The sequence below is a fragment of the Nanorana parkeri genome, unplaced genomic scaffold (assembly GCF_000935625.1).
Source record: "Nanorana parkeri isolate BGI_ZX_2015 unplaced genomic scaffold, ASM93562v1 scaffold14, whole genome shotgun sequence".
NCBI classification, from domain to species: domain Eukaryota; kingdom Metazoa; phylum Chordata; class Amphibia; order Anura; family Dicroglossidae; genus Nanorana; species Nanorana parkeri.
This window is the reverse complement of record NW_017306282.1, coordinates 2,618,698-2,640,007: the sequence shown is the minus strand read 5'-3', so window position 1 is coordinate 2,640,007 and position 21,310 is coordinate 2,618,698. Positions and strand designations below refer to the sequence as shown.

The 21,310-nt window shown below is 42.5% G+C and overlaps 1 protein-coding gene across 1 annotated transcript in view; it reads left to right on the top strand.

Moving 5' to 3' along the window:
• The window catches only part of LOC108787983 (tetraspanin-11-like), a 36,663-nt gene that overhangs the window by 11,855 nt on the left and 3,498 nt on the right, over positions 1–21,310 (top strand). The window contains exons 3-5 of the mRNA XM_018557687.1: positions 13,114–13,188; positions 14,716–14,820; positions 18,943–19,101. Coding sequence (XP_018413189.1) covers positions 13,114–13,188; positions 14,716–14,820; positions 18,943–19,101 — 339 coding nt within the window. The remainder of the gene's footprint in view (positions 1–13,113; positions 13,189–14,715; positions 14,821–18,942; positions 19,102–21,310) is intronic.

The following is a 21,310-nucleotide window of genomic DNA, read 5'->3' as shown; positions in this document are numbered from 1 at the left end:
TATAGCAGGTATATGTTAGAGTAACCACTGAATATAGTTTTTTCTTCATAACAAAATTGCAGAGTGGACTTTCCTAAAGTATATCTGTCAATTTTAAAAAAATTAAAAGAATGGACCCTTGCCATGTCGTAGGTGGCCTCCAGTGCCTATACCTAAAGTGTATGCAAACCTTAACAATGAACTTCTCCTATTTGTTCCCTTTTGGTCTGTTTAATTTACCATTGAACACGTTTTGTTATATCTGTTTGATGACTGCAATAAACATTTGTTGATCATGTTAGAAATACAGACATACCGACATGAAGAAGGGCGCAGGACGCTCCGGTTCGGGCTCCGCAAAAACGCCGAATAAGGGGGTCATTACACGCTTCCTGGCGACAGAGCAGCAGCAGGAGCGAAAACGAGGCTCACCTACACGAGCGGACGTGCTGTCTGATCCATCCATGTATGAGAGAGGAGCTGAAGGGATGGCTGCGCACACAGACCTGAATGACACCCGAGATCGCTGCTCGCTGTCCCCGGTGGACGAAATGGTGAGAGCACTACCTACCAGAAATGAATTAACAGCAATGCTTACCCATTTGGAACAATCCCTGAAGACAGATATTGTGTCCCTTAGAGGGGAGGTAACACACTTGATTCAACGTGTGGAAGAGGGTGAACACCGTCTGGATCAACAAGCAAGGGCACTGTTAGCCTTACAAAAACAAGTGCATTCATTGTCCCATTCTCAAAGAGCAATATCTAACCGAGTGGAGGATCAAGATAATAAGAGCCGCAGGAACAACCTCCGAGTGCGAGGTCTCCAGGAAACCACGTCGGATACAGAGCTGATTAATATACTCAGGAAGACCTTTAATATTATACTGGGACAGGCACCTACCACTCCGCTATTGCTCGATCGGGCACACAAGGCAACGCGCCCGCGGGGCTTTATATCGGAGACACCTAGAGACGTTATATGCCGCCTCCATTATTATACAGATAAGGAAAGGATCCTGAAGAAACTAAGAGTACAGCCATTACAGGAGATTGAGGGCATGCAGATACAGATATAGCCAGATCTTGCCAGGGAAACTTTGAGGAGGCGTAGGGAATTACGCCCGTTGCTGGAAAATCTGAAGCAAGCAGGTATAACTTATAGATGGGGGTTTCCCTCCTGCCTCCTGGCCCGAAAAAACGGGAAAATGGCGACTCTTCGATTCCCTGAGGATCTTGACCAATTCTGTCAAATTTTGGAAATTCCAGCTCCAGCACTTCCTGATTGGCAAGAAGGGATACAGAACATGGACTTTACCTTGGACGCTCCCTTGGTCCCGACAGGACATTCAAACGCCCTACAATAAGCGGGTGGACTCAGATGATCGATACAGATGCGGTTGGGAAGTGGTGAGAATGTCATACTTTTCAAGCCACAGCTCACCTACCTGGTGATATAGACACAATGGTGCTATAAAGGGACTAAGGGAGGGAGTGGGGGGGGAGCAGTGGAGGGAGAGGGTGTATGATAACGGTATTTACTCCCTGCTTTTTGCGTGCTTTTTCCCTCTTAAGGCCCTCTCTCTCTCCTTCACTCCTTCTCTTTTATCTCGTCCTTTTTTCTTTTTTTTTCTTTTTCCTGTTGTTGTCTTTTAAACTTACTGTTATCATGTATTTAGATAATTGGATACCTAAAGGTACATGAAAGAGAATGTAATTATCTTTCTTTGTTTTAATGAATATTAATAAATAATTAAATTGAAGAAAAAAAAAAGAAATACAGAGCTGTCCTATGTTATGCCAAGGAGTCTAATTAGCCTCTTATCTTGGAGTTATTTCACATCAGAACTGCGGTTTGGAAGCATGTTTCAGGAGAAGATTGTGGAACCCCAAATCTCAAGACGAAGGCAATGGGACAGTGGGCACTCACATATGACTAATGAGTCCAAGGGTAGGTAGAGGGATTAGGGAGGGAGCGAACGGAATGCAGCAAGATAAACACTGTCAGATTTTTATTGCTGGGAATATTCTCCCTCTCTATTTGTCACCCATACAGAAAGTCATGAGAAAGCCAAAGTTTTTGATTTATCATAGGAACAGGAGGTGAGGGAAAACATCCATTGAGGAAACCTATTCTGCTGACAAATGTCTAAGAGGGGATTTCCCCAAGCTTTGGAGAGATCTCCTTTTACTTCCTTCTTTATTTGTAGAATAGAAAGTGAAGAGAAATCTGCCCAATGGGACACGGACAAGAAAAAGAAACCCGAAAGGGGTCTTAACAATTCCCCCTCTATCAAAAGCTGAAACAAAAGTTTTGTCTTTATGTACATTATAACATAGGCTCAAAATAAGGCCTGTAACAAATTCAGAATCCAGCAACCATGGGGACGGAGTTAATAGGAAAGGCAGGTGCAGAAGGTGAGAGCTAGGAAAGAAAATGAATACCAATCAGCAGGAAAATGTTGCCCTCTAAATCAGCTTAAATACTGGAGGTTTGACTAAAGTTCCTGTGCCGTTAACCTTTCTAATTTTTTTTCAGAGGTTAGAGGGTGATTAATGCATTACATATCGCAAACAAAAACCTGCATAATATATGGCGTAGGCAGCTTCTGGCAGTTCAGCATGAGAAAATATTAATTGATGGCAATCGGTTCTCTATAATTTAAAAAGAAGAACAAAAACTTCTCAATATTTGCCGTTAATGAGCAATGGAGTTTGATGTGCACGCTTGTTTCTCTGCTGGACGCAGAACAGCCGGGAGTAAGTAAATTCTGTTGTTCAAGGGATTATTAGTACCCTGCAAGCCAAGCCCTGTCAGTATCCTCAGGATTTTCTATAGCCCTGTGGGACTAATTTGTGTAGGTTTAAGAAGTGCAGACAAGTCATACGTAGGCAGAGGGGGAATAAAAGAACCATTAAGAACATAACGTGTTTTGTATTAATGGTTTAACTCCTACAGGTACCACAGGGACAGGCCCAGGGTAGCGTTCTAGCCCCATGTGGGTCAAGGGCAAGCTTTTATTAACAAAGTTAAAGGATTTGTATTTACATTAAAAACAGCAGTTGAAAAAAAATGTGTTTTATGCAAAGGGAATTTTCTACTGGGATTATTTATTTACAATATTGACTACGTGGATAAATTAAAGTGGTCTTAGGCTAAGTTACAGGATGTCATTATACCTTGTATACTTTATCTATTCTTAGCCAGCTCTGGGCTTCAAGTCCTTTGTGGAGCAAATAATAAACGGAAGGTATTTGTATTTCTAACTTCCATCCTCAAAAATAAGTGGTTTATTACTAATTTAGGATAGTGGGCAGAGCCATGCAAATAATTTCTTTATGCCCCAAGGGTAAGTTTGGATCAAGCCCTGCTGATTTATGGCACAGATATCACCTTCTATTATAATAAATACACATTTATACCAAACTGTATACAGCTGTTATAGGCTTGTTGGAGAACATCAGTGCAGTGCTTGAAAACATTGGCTTCTATGGGGTAGGGCTTGGGGATCAATGAGAGATAGGTAATGCTAAGGTGGATTAATATGAACCAAAAGCTCTTCATTAAACCAGTATAATGAAGAGTAGAGTCTTTTTAAAACAAGAGGTATCTGGAGGAAATCTTAGCGAGGTCAGAAAAACTCTTTTATGATTACATGTGCAAGTATTGTAGTTACACCGTTCTCTTATGGAAACTTGGTGCAGGTGTCAATAACAACTGTTGATTCCAGCACTGGACCTGCCAAATTGCCCTGTAAGGAGGTGGCAGTTCTCCAGTTTCAGCTGATGATGATTCAGCTCCCTTTCACTGTCCACAAGCTGGTGTATTCCTGAAGATTCTACTCTCCTTAAAGGTCTCCACCACCTTCCTGTTAGAAGACGTTTTATCTAAGCCCCTACCTCCCAAGTCATTTACTGTATCTTGCTGGCAATACACAAAGCAATTTTTACAGAAATTGTGACCACTTACAAATAGCTTTCAATTGTAAAAAATAAGTAGATCAAAGCAGTTCAACAATGAGAGTTTCAGATGATTCATGCTTTTGAAGAAACAGTTGGTGGGATTGCATTTCCCTGTTTATTGGTTTGGAAAATCAACCCTGTTTATTTGTAATGGAAATTTGTTCAAAACTGCCTGAAAATGTACATACCATCATTCTAGTCATCCTAATCTCTTTTCAACCATCTGTAATTCTGACATCTGACATTTGTGCCTTCTGTCTGCCTTTCAAACACAAAAATCACCTAATCATATTGACGACACAAGTGTAGGTCAATATGCGCCTATGGGACAGTCTCTCATATCAAAGCCCACAGAAGGCGCTTGATGTTACACCAGCCACCATACACCACCGATTACTTTTTGGTTATGGATTTCCCATTCTGCAGCCTTAGTAGCAGCAATAGTGAGGCTGCAATCCCAAGGCTGCAGCCTTGGATGTAGAATATAATCCCATGTACATGGTTCAGCACATAATAAGAGTTCAGGACAAAGAAGAACTCTTTCTAGCGTAGTAGGTTTTTTAAAAATATAAAGGCTTACAATTTTCTTTATTTAGCTTAACCAGGAGCATCAATATGGGCCAGCTCAAAGTGTTTTGTAAAAAGATATGTGGCGGTCCCAAAAATCACCATCATTTGCAGGTATGTTGAATGCTGTGTCCCCTGCCACATGCTGTGGTTCATTCTGCTAGCCCCAACGTCACTATTGTGGCAAACAAAGGTGGAACCAAAGAGAGCAGCAGGAAAGCTGACTTCCAACACACCCAAAAGTGTCTCAAATGTGTGGCCATTGCTCTTTAAGAGAGCAAAGATTCTAGGAATGGGCAGTAGAACAGGGTAGTATAAAGAATCCTTCACAGTCGTGAACCTTTTATTTTGTATTGCCACATTGGCAGCCAAATTGGAACAACAGCTACTTTATATTTGTTACATGTTCCTATTCACATAGCATTACTAGAACAAAAAAATCCAAATTGATTCTTATATTTTTACTCACTCTTTTCCGAAAAATCCAAAACTGAAGTTTTCCCCTGCTTTGTAATATTAAGGAGAAGGCTTCGGAGATAATGTTTACCATAACTAACCCTGTTTGTACTGTGCTGGCAGTTCTCATTATCAATTGTAAATTGGATATGAACACTGTCTGTCCTAAGAAAGGGTTAAACAGCTGAGGGCTTGTGCTCTGAATTTTATGTTAAAAAGAGGAAACTGAGTCTGTCCCCACTGAATCCCTCTCTACTTTTACTTTCAAATTGTTCAGAGTAGCTTGCAGTCTGCCCGAAGGCCTGCTGCAAAAACAAACTAGAAAGGTAACAAATATATTAAGAATTATGTTTAGATATGCTGCGTTAATGGGAACGCATAACAAACATATAGTGTGGGTTTCTCAAATTTGACTGCAAAAGCGGAACTACACTTTAAGGCTTCCGACGAGTCTACAATAGTTAAGAATATGTTGTTGTGGCTGTTTTGTTTTATCCTTTTGTCAGTAGACTACATTAACGAGAAACATGGTAAGAGACAGAAAAGCTGCAACAGTGAGCCTTAAAATTAATTGATTTTCTAATTGCCTAGAAATAATGAGTGACAAAAGAAGCTCTAAATAGAAGCCCTAATTATGGAAGATAAAATTCACATTAAAAAGCACACTGATTCCCCAGGAGTGCAAAGTTACTAAAAAAACTTTAATAAGTGCCCCATACTAATCTCATCAAGTGTTATCAAGGGGCCTGTTCCCTAGACCGTGCGCAATCTGTTTTTGGAAAGTTCTAATATTGGATGTCGTTGTTGTGACAAACAATACTTACAGAGCAATTTGCATATTAAAATAATTTAAGGAAAGATAATCAGGAGCTAATATATGCCAAAATTAGATCATTTCTGCATAATATCGCTATGGTTTCTTTGTTAAAGGAAGATTTGAGACAGTACACAAAACTGTATAATTGCTTTTTTTTTTTTTAAGCTGTGCTATTTGCCAGAAAAAAATTAAACTATTGAGTCTATTTTTTCTATGCCTATGTTCTCTTCCCCCTGTGCCTTGCTTTGCATTAAAAGTTTGGTAAGCAGTATTTCTCTCCACCACATGCTCTGCCCCCCTCTGCGGTCCTGCACTGGTCCTCAGGCAAGTTTAATGGCACTTGGTGTCATAAAACATACATACTGTGAGCTCAGGGTATCAAAGACAAGGTTGTCTCCTTGGGTGTCTTAAGATTGTCTACTTGGTCTCACAGGTAGATGTTGCGGAAAACAGCTCCTACATCACTACATGGTGCCATTTTCCGCTCACTGCTGCTGCAGGAACAAGAGGGAGAGCGCTTGGTGGTGTCATGTGTCCAGTCAGAAGGCTGCTGGAATAAGGTCACAATAATGTAAAGCAGGAGGTCCTCTGTGGACAGAGAGGGGCTGTTAGAAACTGGAATTGGGCCCCATACTATCATATAAAGATAACTAGTCCAGTGCATGAATCATGAATCTTAGTTTTTTAAAACTCCAATTCAACCAGATTCAGAAGGATTTCTGTAGTGGTTCTGGGTAGAAGTCTATCTTGATGCATAGGCTCTTGTTTTTTGGCAGACTGAACACTATAATTCTCAAATTTTGCAACCCTTCAAAGCTCAGTCTTATACTCATCTCATCCACGTCTTTGTGCACTTCTACAGTTGCTCCTTCTCCTGCTACTGCCATGCCTCTTCCTGAGTAGATGACACCCAACATCATCCATTGTCTTCCTGAAGTCCCTCTGGACTACAGGTTGTGTGTCATTATGTTGCCTGGGCGTGCTGTTGGTGTTACTACTAGCAGTTATGAGCAGAATGATATCTGTCCAGTAATGCACACATTCATGTGGTGTCACACTCATGAGAAATACAACCTTTAGCTTTTATTAACTATGTCAACCTCATCACAACAGCATATTTACAACTCTGAGAATTCGCACTGTAAGGTGCATTCCAGATTATTCGAGTTGTGATGTCACAAAGGCTTTCGCCCTTGTTCGTCCTTCACAGAACATAATTATTGATTTTTACCATTTCCCACAGTACAGTAGGTAACTGTAAACTGAACAAGGTGGGGCCTTCAGATATAATACATGCAAAAGACTACCCAAAATCACATGTGTGACGGACCCCCGTACTCAGGATGAGTATGTCCGCCGCTGTCTTCTTCCTTGCTGAGGAGATATTGGAACCCGCTGATCTGTAGCTCCCAGTTTCCCCAGTCACTAGCCAAGGCTCTAGTGTAGGGAAAACAAACTCTGATTTATTGAGCAACTGCACAAACTTATATACAGCAAGTGATGAAATCAGAATATAATCCCATCACATCCCCCCTCCCCTCCCAGACCATCGGTCTGCTCAACACTACAGGTGTCCACCTGCTAACGAACTCCAGACGGCCATAGCAGGAGCCTGGCCAGAATGTCATTGTTCTGAGCTCCCTCAGAGAACAATGGGAGATAACGAGGGATGGTGCTGATAGTCTTTCCCTAACCAGGTCACACAGCATAACGCACTCAAACACAACTCAACACCAATACACATTTAACTTATAAACTGATCACCATGTCGTCACAACATGAATGCAGCATGATTGTGTAGACGAGAGAGTCCAAGGCTGTCTATTAGTAACATAAAAATGTACCTGGACACAACAACTTGTTGAACAGCCACATGTAGTTTCAGAGCATTGCATGCAGGAAAATCTGGGTTTAGATGGTGCTGTAGAAAAGCACAAGCAATGTCTTTGCCCACCTACACTAATGCTAGGACTAGGGAGAAAGAGGTAGCAGTCATAACATGACCTTTACTCAGGTCCATAACTAGAAATCACAGGGCCCCATAGCAACATTTTGATTGGGGCCCTGTGATTTCTAGTTATGCCCTTGCAGAGCCCACCTGATATCCAAAATAGGCCACCTGAGAGTGTCCCTGCAGAGCCCACCATAAACTCTCTATGGCGGGCTCTGCAGGGTCTCAGGTGGGCTGCACACCTTTTACCTGTCAGCCCTGATCCACTGTCCACCTCCATAGTCGCTGGCAGGCCGCACCTCCTCTTCCATCGTCGGACCCGCCTCCTCCGCTTCTGACGCCTGGCCTAGCCTTCCACCTCCACAGCTTCTGGCTGTCACTAACTCAACACCGGCTGTGAGGAGGAACACGCCGCTGCACAGATCACTGACAGGTTTATATGCAATGACATACCTCCTTTGATCCCAGTCTGTGTGGACAGTACCACTTGCTGACTCGGCACCATCCACAGACAGTTTAACTTGACATAAGTTGAATCCAACATCATTTTACTTCAAATAAGTGCAGCATAGAGGGTGTTTTTCCAGTTTTTGAAGTATAAGAAAACAATGACTTACTACACCTTGTCCCTGCACTGACCAACTTTGACTGAAGGAACATAGAAGGAGCAGGACAGGTCTAGCTAGGACTGTACTAACTAGCTCTAAACAGGAGTGGAGAACAGAGAGAGACACCAAATTCAAAAGATAAACAAGTTGCTGTGGTACTGAATTCACCACTAGATGGAAGCAGATACCATACATCAATAATATAACTTCAATTCAGTTACATAAGTTCAGTTCAATGCAATGACATGGGGCAGAACATGGACCTTGTGTACAAGGGTTGTAGGCCTTTCTCTGAATAAACTGTTTTCAATCAATATGTTTTTCTCTTTATAGTTCTCAGTGGTCTTTTTAAATCGAATTACCTTTGCAACATGCTCTCCTACTGCAAGCCTGATTATAGGCTTGGTGACAGAGTTCAAGCAATTATACTAGCTGAATTGAAAAATGAGAGCATGACATTTGAATGTTTTCATAAAAGGATCTAAAGGGTGTTTTACACATTTCTACAGATATGTCCTTTAATTCTCCTTTTATATCAACCAAGTTTTAATTCTGGTTTTCTTTCTTTTAATGTGGCTTCTGAAAGCGGTGATTTGCTATACAATATAATACATTTCCAGCAAAAAATAGATAATACAAAAGGTATTTAAAAAAAAAAGTAATTTAACAGGTGATAATTGCATGTTCGGATGCTGTTTTGTCAGTCTGGGTACCGCTCTCTTCCCTTAGATTATGCAGAATTTAATTTCATGATTAACCATGCTTGCAGAGAGCTAAATATACCACAAGTGGCTCTTTTATCACTGCAGGTGCCTTTGCAATAAGCCGACTTTGGTTCTTTGAAGGTGAGTCCCACTGCCACAGACGGATCCCACTCATATTCTAACCAAGAGCCCTGCAATTCCTTCCTCCTTATAAGGTACCAGACACACATAGCTCTTCTCAGCATGCAGCATTAAACACACACAAATCCAATCTGTTAATTTTCCATTATTAGAATTGGATGATTCATGCATATACAGTACTTTGTGCTTCATATCAGTTGGCTGCCCAATCTTATTGTCCTTTAAGGCAGAGGTCCTCATCTTGAGGAACCTCAGGACTAGGGATGCGCCAATGCCGTTTTTTCGGTATCGAGTACCGATACTTTTTTCCGCTACTCACTGATACAGAATACCGATACCGGAAGTCCCATTAAGGAAGCCAGGCGGCGTGTAATGACTTGCCACCTGGCTTCCTAAATAGCCGGGAAGCCGTGCGGCATTTAAAAACTCGCCGCCTGGCTCCCTGATTAGCAGGAAAGCTGTCTCTAGGTAACGAGAAAGCATGGAGGCAGCTTTCTGGCCAATCAGGCAGCCGGGCGCTGTGTAATGACCCGGCGCGCAGCTTGCTGATTGGCCGGGAAGCCGGCTCCATGCTCCCTCATCACTTGAGGAGGGAGAATGAAGTCGGCTTCCTGGCCATCAGAAAGCCAGGCACCGCGTCATTACACAGCGCCCGGCTTCCTGTTTGGCCAGCTTCCCGACAAACAGGGAAGCCGGGCAGCGAGTCATTACACACTGCCCGGCTTCCTTATTGGCCGGGAAGCCGGCTTCATGCTCCCTTGTCACAAGTGAAATGACTCGCTGCCCGGCTTCATGATAACGGAAGCTAAAGTATTTTATACATCAGCCACTTAGTTTTGTAAGGCCGCTACAGAAAGATAAATGCTCACTTGATTTCTGGTACAATCAACAGGTATTTGTCTGTGCTTCCAGCATTTTTAGAGACAAAACATGGGAAAATTTGCATGTATTGCAGAGATGTGCTTTTGATTTTTGCCAAGACCTACACTTTAACAGTAGAAATAGCTTCCCAGGGTGTACTTTATCCTATCTCTTTCAACATATAAATGGCAGCATGATATTTCTCACACTTTGTTTTGTGCACAAACAATACGGTATGAGCTGAAATTCCCCTTTAGCCGCTCCCATTCTTTATATTGTCTGTTGTTGGGAAGACGGACTGTATTGTCTAGATTCTGTTCTAACCTCTACGAGGCTTCAAGTTGTGCTTTTCATCCAAGATACATCTGGAAATCCTGTCACTGACTTCTCTGATCTACACTGTATGCAAACCCGTCTCGTTAAAAAAATCTTACAATATACAGCTCAAGTAATGAATTTCGCAGATATGTTGTGAAATCTTGTTATAATTATAGCCAGCTCTTACTGCTCTGTCAAATTGTAGAAATAAATATTGTGTTAATTAGGCAAGTTGAGGGAAGTAAAACAATAAATATGTAATAAAAATAAATATGAATTGTTTTGTTGCACATTGTACCTGGTAATCCATTGTTAGCATGGATGATAATGACTGTACAGCACATGATTATCGTGGAGTGTCTGAAAGTATGTGCAAAAGTTACAAGGGATGGGCAAGAGAGACAGGCTGAAAGGATAGCCAGCGTTATGGCAGGATCACCAAAATGCAACAGATTTTGGTCTCATTAGAGACTTCCATTCTCTACTGGAAGTCCCTCCCTCATTGGTTGACAGCTTTCAATGCTAGCAAGGGAACAATGATTGGGCAACTCCATGCTTGTTCATGCAGCAGAGAAGCGACACCATAAGCGACACCATTGAGTTTTAGCGAGTGTGACATATAGTAGACCTTATACAAAAGAAGACATCACCAGAATCCCTCTGCACAATTCTTGTTCAAACTTGCAGGCCAACTGTGGCCTAGAGAGCAGTGGTGGAACAATCGCCATAGCGACCTAGGCGGCCACTATGGGGCCCAGGGCACAGGGGGGCCCAGCCAGGACAACCCCCCCTGATGGTGTGCGGGCCGCCTGGGTCGCTATGGCATCTCAGGCTGCTGGCTATCACTGGTGGCTGTGAGGAGGAATGCGCTGCTATTCACAACACTGACAACCTGTCAGTGATGTGTGCAGCGGCGCGTTCCTCCTCACAGCCGCTGAGTCGGTGACAGCCAGCAGCTTTGGTGGAGGTGGCCCAGTGACAGAGGAGGCGGAGCCCACCAGCGATCATGGAGGAGAAGGAGGAGGACAGAGGATCGGGGCTGACAGGTAAGAGGGCTTGACCGCCCACCTGAGACCCTGCAGAGCCCACCATAGACAGTCTAAGGTGGGCTCTGCAGGGTCACTCTCAGGTGGGCTGTTTGGGTTATTAGGTGGGCGTAACAAGAATCGCAGGGCCCCATACAAAATTTTGCTATGGGACCCTGTGATTTCTAGTTACGCCCCTGCTTGGGAGCATCAAAAGCTAAAGCAGTGTTGGAGGTTTGACAAATATATCACTCAGCTGAATAAACTTGACCTTAGACCCGGTGAGTACCTGGCCATGGCTGTCATACCAATCCGCTGGCTTCAGACCAAGTATGCAGCCATTGAGGTTAGAACACCTGATCAGAACTTGGCCCAGGTATATGATACAGCTAGTAGTAGTCACATTCAACTGGACTTGTTCTTTAAAGTTGAAGAAATGTCCCAGGTTATCAAATCCACTTCTTCAGTTCTGATGAGTCTCAGGAAAATACCCCCCAGCATTTATATCCACACAGGTAGCACAGACACCTTAATCCAGGGGTGGGCAAATTACGACCCTCCAACTGTTGTGGAACTGCAAATCCCGGAGCAATATTTAACACTCTTGATTTCATTGTAAAATTCATAATAAATTAGATCAGTCAATATATAATTTGTAAGATCAGTCAACATATTGTTATATAATTTCATATTGTTAAATGTTCCAATCACAAATCTGTACTTTTCCATTCTTCGACGTGTTTCGCCTTAGCTTTTTCAATAACTTTATAGCAGTGGCCTGTAGAATCCATATGAATATTATAGTGAGCACTCAAATAATTGAAAATAGCAATTAGCCATACATAACACTAACTGACATAGATCAATGAATGAGATAAATACATAAATACCATGTATAAGATTTCTGGGGACGAGCAGATTCGCATCTAGGGGAGTCCCTCCACTCCTCCAGGAGAAGAGAAGCAGGAAAAACTCAGGGTATGTATGGAAGAGGAGGCATCTATATCTGTCCTTATGCGACCTACAAGATTAAATTATAAACCAATGCTCTCCTATGTATAACTTCATGTGCATACAAGGTAATGCACCTAACAAAACCACCTAAATGTGAGATACAATGAAACAGCTTCTCTGAACCTTACTAAATCAGTGATTAAATGTATCCAGTAAATAATGATGCATTGATAAAACCACAATATTGATATGTATGTAAGTTCAATGTATTTATTCTTTGAAAAACTTATACAATGTATGGACAATTAAATATACTGTACATCAAATCAAGTTAAGTAATAGTACACAATTGGTTTCATTCTATTTATTTACTTATTTGTATATTGGGCATTTGTAAATATTATTTTTACATTATGAAGGAATTCCGAGATAGAATTTAGTTTACACAAGAATGGAGACATATAAAATAACATCGACTCACTTAACATTGGCACAAGTCCCTTTGGGTCATTGACGGTTCATAGGTCCCTGATTTTAGATGAGTGTGTTTGTCTTTTATATGCAACATTTTGCTAATCATGAAATTATGTTATTAAATATGAATTTTACTATACAATAATGAGTCATGTGGCATTATGTCTAACTGTATTTCCTTGCATTGTTTATGAGTCACCTACAAAGCCCCATTTATTTATTTTTGGTATTTACGATTGTATTTAGGGGTTGGTGTCTCGGTTTAGTACTGATCCCTACATTTTTCTTCTTTCAGTATTTGGTCATTCTTATTTCAGTCTATGCAGCAGAACTTGCTGCTGGTGTCCTGGCATATATATACTATGAAACGGTAAGTGTTATGTTACATTCTATGTAGTTTTTGTCTTGGTACTGTTACTGCTGCAAGATGAGAATATTGTGTACTTACCTCTTGGACAATCAGTTGTCTCATCCCTAGAGCAGGAAGGAACAGCTGCAGTCCAGTGGGAGAGGAGCTTATTACTGTTGGGTGGGGCTTAGAGCGGAAACAAAGTCTGCACATACTCACTTCCACGGCTGTCCCTATAATGAGGCAGCTTCAGGCAGCATCTAATTGTGTCATGTGAGGGGGGTGTCTGCCGCCCCCTTTCTGGTATTTTTGGCCGTACATCGGCTAAAATCAGCCATACACCAGCTGCCTTCGGTCAGCCGAACATGCTGAAATGCAGAAGGAGTTCGACTCAGCCGATCCAACATCTGGATCGAGCTCCGGCAGCTCACTCGATGCCGTTCGCCCCTATTCTCATAGGGGCCGAACGGCATTAAATGAATAGCCGAGCGGCATTCGGCTCGACTATTCTTCTTGGTACCTTGGAAGAAAAAAGAAAAAAAAAGTTGAAAAATTGTGTTAAAATGTAGGAAATAAAAAAAAAATAGTTTAACGAAAAGAAAAAAAACAAGAGAAAATGAAAAATTATTTAAAAAAAACGCTGGCAAAGATACCGGCAAAAGAAAAACAATTGGGCAGAGCTAGCAGTGACAGCTAGCTCCGCCCAACTGTTTCCTATTGGCCGGCACCTGCCAGAGTCTTCTAGCAGGTCCCGGCCAATGAATAACAACTGGGTGGAGCTGGTCGTGACGTCACGTCCGGCTCTGACTAGTTGTTATGGCTTAATGACAGATCAGTGTCCCCAGGTCATTTGGGGACGCTGATCTGTCATTACAACTGGGCGGAGCAAGCCGTGAGATCACGGCTTGCTCCGCCCAGCTGTCATTTGAATGGAGATTGGTTGGCCTTGGCCAACCTTTCTCCAAGCTTCGGCTGTCACTACGGCTCAGTCGAGCCGAAGCGTATGCCTTCGGCTCGGCTGAGTCACTCGGCTGCTGTACGGGCTATTGTGACTAGCCCATACAGCAGCCGTTCGGTTTGACTGAACCAAAGGGCAGAGGCGGCCAAAGAGAGCCGAAGGATCAGCCGAATCTATGGCTGGATCCTTCGGCTCTTTAATGAATAACCCCCTAAGAATTCAATGTGATTTTGCAATGCAGCACAGCACAACGCACTGAATGTGCAGTGTGGTGCACTGCAGTGCAGGTCTCTTGCCCACTACTGTAACAGTGAGTTGGGATGTCATTCTAAATGAATGCACTACAATGCATGTTTTACCGGGCATTAACGCAACACAAATTTATGACTGCTAAACTATTGTGTGGCTCCCTGGACATATTGTGTGGCTCACTAAGGACCACGACTGCTTTTTACAATGCGGCTGGAAGTCTCGTTGTTTACAATGTATTACTGCTCTACGGGCACAGTGACTCCACCTGGCACTGCTTTGCCTAATACACCCACCACTGCTCCTTATGTTACATCACCAATGTTCTCTCCATTATACAGATAAGTGAAGAATTAAAAGACAGTCTTAATGAGACAATTATAAATAATTATGCTCAGCCGGGGATGAATGATGTCACATATGCCATAGATCATCTGCAGCAGGACGTAAGTGTTTTTATTCATCTACTTATATTGCTGTATTGAGATGAGTTGAATTAAAACTTTAACTCTTTCCAAATGAAAATTACAGATGTACTCATGTACGTCATATAGACCATGTTTTTTTTAGAAACACTCAAGATAGGCATCACTGTAAATCATTATCTAGTTCTGTGTCTGCATTTTTTAGAACACAAAATAGATCTTCAGAATTCCCAGCAAGCATTGCTTCAATTCTGAGGCTGCACTGTGAAACTAAGGTGTTAATTTATAAAAGTTCCATTCGCATGGCCCTAGTGCCCCTAGATGGTGCTGGCGAGTATAGAAATTTCACATACCCATCAGTGCCTTGTAGGGGCGCTAGTGCCGTGTGAAGGGAATCTGCACGGCCAAAGTTTATAAATGAACCCCTTGGTGTTGGGCCGTAGAAGCAACACTTGGTCACATGTCTCTTTATGCAGGACATTGCTCAATTACCACAGTCATATTGGAGCCACTATGTCATCATGATCTCATCTGCATGTCAAGATGAAACTTTTGTAAATTAACCCCTACGTTTAGAGTAATACTAGTGGTCATATTTGACCCCTTAGGGTGACATCAGGTTCCTGCTGAGATTCAGTTTCTGATACAGTTAAAGAGGACATGAACTGTGGAAGCTGTGTCCAAAAAAGTCATGCAGAGGGCTTCCCTATATGATAGAGATAAAGTAGAACTCTTAAAGTAGTAGTAGTAGTAGTAGTAGTAGTAGTAGAAGTAGTAAAGTAGACCAGCAGAAAGAGGGGCAGCACTAGGAGTGAATATGCTGACAGGAAGAGAGAGCAAAGAGATGATCAAGCAGATAGGTTATCTAGCTAGGTTGTATAGTGCAGTAGAAAAGAAGTCTGGTCAGCAGGCTGGCAGGGCTGTCTGGCAGGATTGTGTAATTCCTAGGACTGGATGGACAGAAATATAAATCCTCTAGCAGATACAGCAGTTCCCATACATGTATTTCATCTAGGGTTGCACCGGTACCGTTTTTTTGGTATCGAGTACGAGTGTCGATATTTTTTTCCCCAGTACTTGCCGATACTGAATACTGATACCGGAAGTCCCATTAAGGAAGCCGGACAACATGTAATGACTCTGCTGCCCGTCTTCCTGATTAGCTGGGAAGCCGGCTCCATGCTCCCTCATCACCAAGTGACCACGGAGCATGGAGTCGGCTTCCTGACCAATCAGTAAGCTGGGGAGTGCATCATTACCTTCCTCCTGGCTTCCTGATTGGCTGGGAAGCCGGCTCCATGCTCCCTCATCACCAAGTGACCACGGAGCATGGAGTCGGCTTCCTGACCAATCAGTAAGCTGGGGAGTGCATCATTACCTTCCTCCTGGCTTCCTGATTGGCTGGGAAGCCAGCTCCATGCTCCCTGGTGATGAGGGAACATGGAGATAGCTTCCTGGCCAAACAGGAACCCGGACAGTGTGTAATGACTCGCCGCTCGGCTTCCTGATACTGGAAGTTCCGGTGTCGAGATAAGTATCAGGAGTATTTGGGCGAGTATAAGTACTTGCCCAAATACTTGGTATCGGCACCATTGAAATCAGTGCACCCCTAATTTCATCCTTGGCTGTTTGCCTGGAGTTTAGCTTTAAGCTAAATATCTGCAGTCAACAAAAATGGTGACATAAAGTTGAACTCCAGGCAGCTATGAAATACACTAATTAATGTGGCTCTCTAATCGTTTTTTTAAAATGCAAATAATGTACCTGAATTTGACCTGGCAGATTCTGCTCTTCTTGGCCCCATAAACTTTAATGGAAATGCTCAAAAATGTGCGTTTGCTGAGTTTTTTCACTTTCTATCAGGCGTTCTATGCATGTTTGTGTATACACAAAAATGTGTCATGATTTGCTTACAAAAATGCGTGACTGTATGTTTTACGTGTGTAAAAATGTGCGAAAACGTGCTACACAAAACGAATATATTTATTATCGCTCAGGTGTGAATTGTTGGTTATGTGTTTAGATGAAGCACTGAGATCTAGATGAATTCTGAATATGATGTTAAGGTTTGAACATTCAATACAGACACAGATTAACCTGTTGTGATATATAACATGTCTTTACTTATCCTAAAATGAGATTAAACCAAGTCTTCTAAAGAAACAATAATATTGAGTATTTTCAACAAAGGATCATTAATTAGATATGTATTGATTAGAACAACTTGCATATGACATTCTTTATTCTTTCAAGCAGAAGTGCAACTCTAACATATTAACATGAAAAACCATATTGGTTGTAATGCCATTGCACATATTACCTATTAGCTGTCCATTCAGGAAGGAACCCGGAAATGGAAGCCCAAAGAGATTAGTTCTGATTGGATCTCTTCCCAAATCGTCTCTCCCTAACATTTCAGTCTAATTTTAGTTAGTCAACTGAAATGTCAATATATTTTCATTATAATTTTAGTCATCATAACTTAGTTTTTATTTAGTTTTAGTCACTGAAATAATGTTGTTGACGAAAACTATAGCGACAATGATTAACACTGCTATGTACAGCAGAGCTCAGAGAGGGTGAGCGAGAAGCTTTGCAAAGAATCAACCAGTTTTGCTGCAATACTCATGTGCTAACAATGAACATGCTGATACGAGGAGGAAGCAGAGTGACAGAGAGATGAGCTCAACAGTCTGATGCTTCTACCTTCACTGCTTAGTCACAGGGTGGAAGAGAGACCTAAGTGTAACTTACAGTGACACTAAGCTCAGGAGTTCATAAAAATGCATTCAAGTACCTTAACTATTAACAAAAATGCATCTTATTTGTGTATCACTCGGCTGTAGATCCTCAAATCATCTCTAAATTGGTGCTGACACTGTCCTTCCTTCTGGAGGGTGGCTACTTTTGTTCACCATGGTTCCTGTGTGTGTTGTAACATAGTCACCGGTCCAAGATCACTCCCATGATGGACATGGACTACAATCTCAAGTTTAGACTACTAATTTGTATTGAGATTGTAGTCCATCACCGGAGTGAGCTTGGACCGGTGTCTACTTTACAACACACACAGGGACCATGGGGAACAAAAGTAGCCACCCTCCAGAAGGAAGGACATTGTCAGCACCCATTCAGAGATGATTTGAGGATTTACAGCCGAGTGATACACAAATAAGATACATTTATGTTAATAGTTAAAGTGACATTAAAGGATCATTTTTTCCCCTCCCCCAATGTTAATGTCAGCCCTTACCTTAAATGATGTATCTTAATCCGATTTTCCTCTGCTCGCAGGCACTTCCAATCCAGCAGTGTCTGCATGCGGGTGCACGCGTCCATAGACTTACCTTGCGTCTCTGCTCGTCTCCCGGCCGAAAAACCGAACTGCGCATGCGCCCACCCTAAGATGCTTTGCGGCCGCCGGAGCAGTTTTGTTTTCTCGCATGGGAGCGCGCAGCCAAAACAAGGTAAGTGTAAAGCGCTGATACGGCGGTTTCTTTTTTTTAAAAAAACTTTTTGCCTTTATCTACTGCTTGATAGCAGTAGATATAGGCAAAAAAAACTGAGGCTTTAGAACCACTTTAAGGTACTTGAATGTATTTCTTAGATATAACACCTGAATTCAATGTCACCATAACTGCAGCAAAGCAAAACCAGGTCTCTCTCCTGCCTGACAGAATTGTGCTGTGTTGCAAAGCTATCTAAACCTCAGCACTGGATGGACAGATATAAAAAAAAAAACCTTTTGGCAGGTAACACAGCTCCCTTATATCTATTTCATTTCTGTATTCAGTTATTTGCTGGGAGTTCAGCTTTATGCTCAGCCAGCCTTTCAGTGTCAGATGTTTATAGTAGGCATTTGTTATGACCGCAAGCAGTGGTATTCTCGGAGCTCAGGGCAGCCGCTCATCATCATGTGACCTGATTTTAGAAGACAATTTTATGGTACTTTCACAATGCATTTTTCTAGGTTGAGGTTTTAAGGCATACACTGGTACATTCTTTGTTCTGGTGTCTTAACCTTTAGTTTAGCACATCCAGTCTACAGCTGAGTTGGGAGCATAAAAAAAGGTTGGGAAAAAAAATTGTCTTTTCGGCTTTGAGTTAGTACTGAGCTTGTCTCTTTTGTCCTGTGTGCCTCAGTTTAGGTGTTGTGGCAGCAGCAGTTATGAAGACTGGAGGTACAGCTTATATGCGATTACAGCTAATAACAGCGGAAACATTGTCCCAGATAGCTGCTGTAAAACCATGACTGCGGAGTGCGGGAGACGAGACCACCCTTCTAATATATACAGAGTGGAGGTAAGGAGAATGAGATCTGCTCTCTATAACCACAGATAGATGCAGGTATGGGTAGTTGCCAAGGACAGGCTCTTCCTAGGGGTACAGGAGAACAATGGTCATGATACTGCCAGTACATGGATGCTTCACATTTCACATTTAAAGAAGGACTCTGAGTGAAACAAAAAACTTACCTTTGCACTGCAAGGGTTAAGTGCTCATTATGTCCTGGGGACACTATTAAAGGTGTTTTACTTAAGTATGGTATACACGGGTAGATTTTCAAACGAAAGTTCGTACCACAAAATCCCATCGAAACGTTAGATAATGCTGTCAGAGACTTGCCGGTTTTCGTTTTTATTTAACATTTCATTTTCTGAATGAAAACCAGATCCACTGTTAGAATTTCATTCCATCGAGAAAATTTTCCAGCATGGGTCCACAAATTTTTTAATCACGGCGGTTGAAATCGATCATCGCATCAATGATTCGAAAGTCGAACGAAATGAGAAGGGCCCCTCCCTGAAATTACTTTTTTTCAGGTTGGGATCCCTGGTGTGTTAGTGTTGATGCATCCATTCCATTTCTAGATCTAGATTTCTATATTACGTTTTGTTGTTTTTTTTTATTGCGGAAGAGACAAGTAGCATGCCTGCAATAAAGAGCCTGTCTGTTCACAAATTAAAATGACCTTAAGGGCTTTTTAACACCATGTCTTGATCATGTCCAGACCAGAACACTTTGTTCCCAATAAAGCATCCCAATGTATCCCTATGGTATTTCTGGGCTCTGTTCACACCAGTGTAGTCCGTTCCAGTCCAGACTTGCATATGTACTCAGTACTTGGTTTGGGCCCCTTTTGCAGCAATTACTGCAATTACTTTTGCATGATATTCTAATTATTCGAGTTTCACCCTTTAGAATATATACTGCTAATACAGTGCAGACAATACATAATTGCTTAATAAATCCCCCCAAAATCTGCCCTCACTCACTGTGAGTCACTGTGCCAGAGAGAGCAGGGACGAGTCAGCGGCAGCGCTGGTCCAGGTGGGGTCCTAATTTAGCTGGCTTAGAGGTGCCTGCCAGCTAAATTAGAACCCCACCTGGAGCTCCTCCCACTGGACCAGCGCTGACTGGCCGCTGCGGGTTTTTTTTTTCTTACTTACCTCTCCTATCGTCGCGTCACTGCTGCTAGCATCGGTATCAGGACATCCCTAATGGAAACACATCAAAAACGCATACAAAAGCATGCAAACGCAAAGGAACGTAATGGAATGCACCTGAAAGCCCATTTTAAGCTAAAAAAAAGCCGCAAAATCGTGGTAAAAACATGGCAAAGCACAATTCACCCCATTCCAGATCTGGTCCGGAAAAGGGTGTGATCCTGGCCTAAACTCCAACAGAACAGTTAGTTGAAATCGGCTAAATACATTCCAGGTACATTAAAAAAGCTGTTTAAAGTCTAAGGCTTGGTACACATCTGAGTGATCTTGAGCAATTGTGCTCGTTTTCGCACCGCGTTTGACGCGTGGCCCCATTGTCATATCCGCACGGCAATTACGGCAAAGAGGCTCCTGCACCTTTTTGTACGATGAGTGACCTGTGTTTTTTCTGGCGCGTTTGTGGACAATTGTACACGTGGAAACGTGGCGGAAAACCGCGTCATTTGCAGGCCCCATTTGCCATTACATTACATTGCATTTGTGTGCAATTCCAAGAACACACAGCAAAAGAGCGTGAACCAGGCCTAACAGTTCATGCATGCTGCAGAGAAAGGCCCTTGCTCTCTGTGTGGTTCTTCAGCAGATGTCCGACATGCCTCTTGCTCAGCCAGAGCTGAAGATCTCCATAGCAGTCAGAATGGTCTTTGCTGACAGGAGTGCTCAAGCTCTGACTTACCAGGAGGCATGTTGGACCTCTGCAGAGGGACCACTGTTTCCACACAGAGAGCATGGGTCCTTCTCTGCAGAATGCAGACAGAGGACAGGTCTATCTTATCAGGCTGTGGCAACTTTTAAAGACTGTAAGACTTTGCATACATTCTCTATGCTTCTAGAATATATTTCACTTCTCTGAGGCCTTATTCACACCAAAAGCGTGTGCGTTCCAGAGCGGTAGCTGCTTTAGCGATCGCTGATAAACTTCCCCTTGCGTTTTGGGGCGGGAGGGGGTGTGGCGGTTCATTGTATTCAATGGCACCACTTCCATGCCCCCCCCCCCCCCCCCC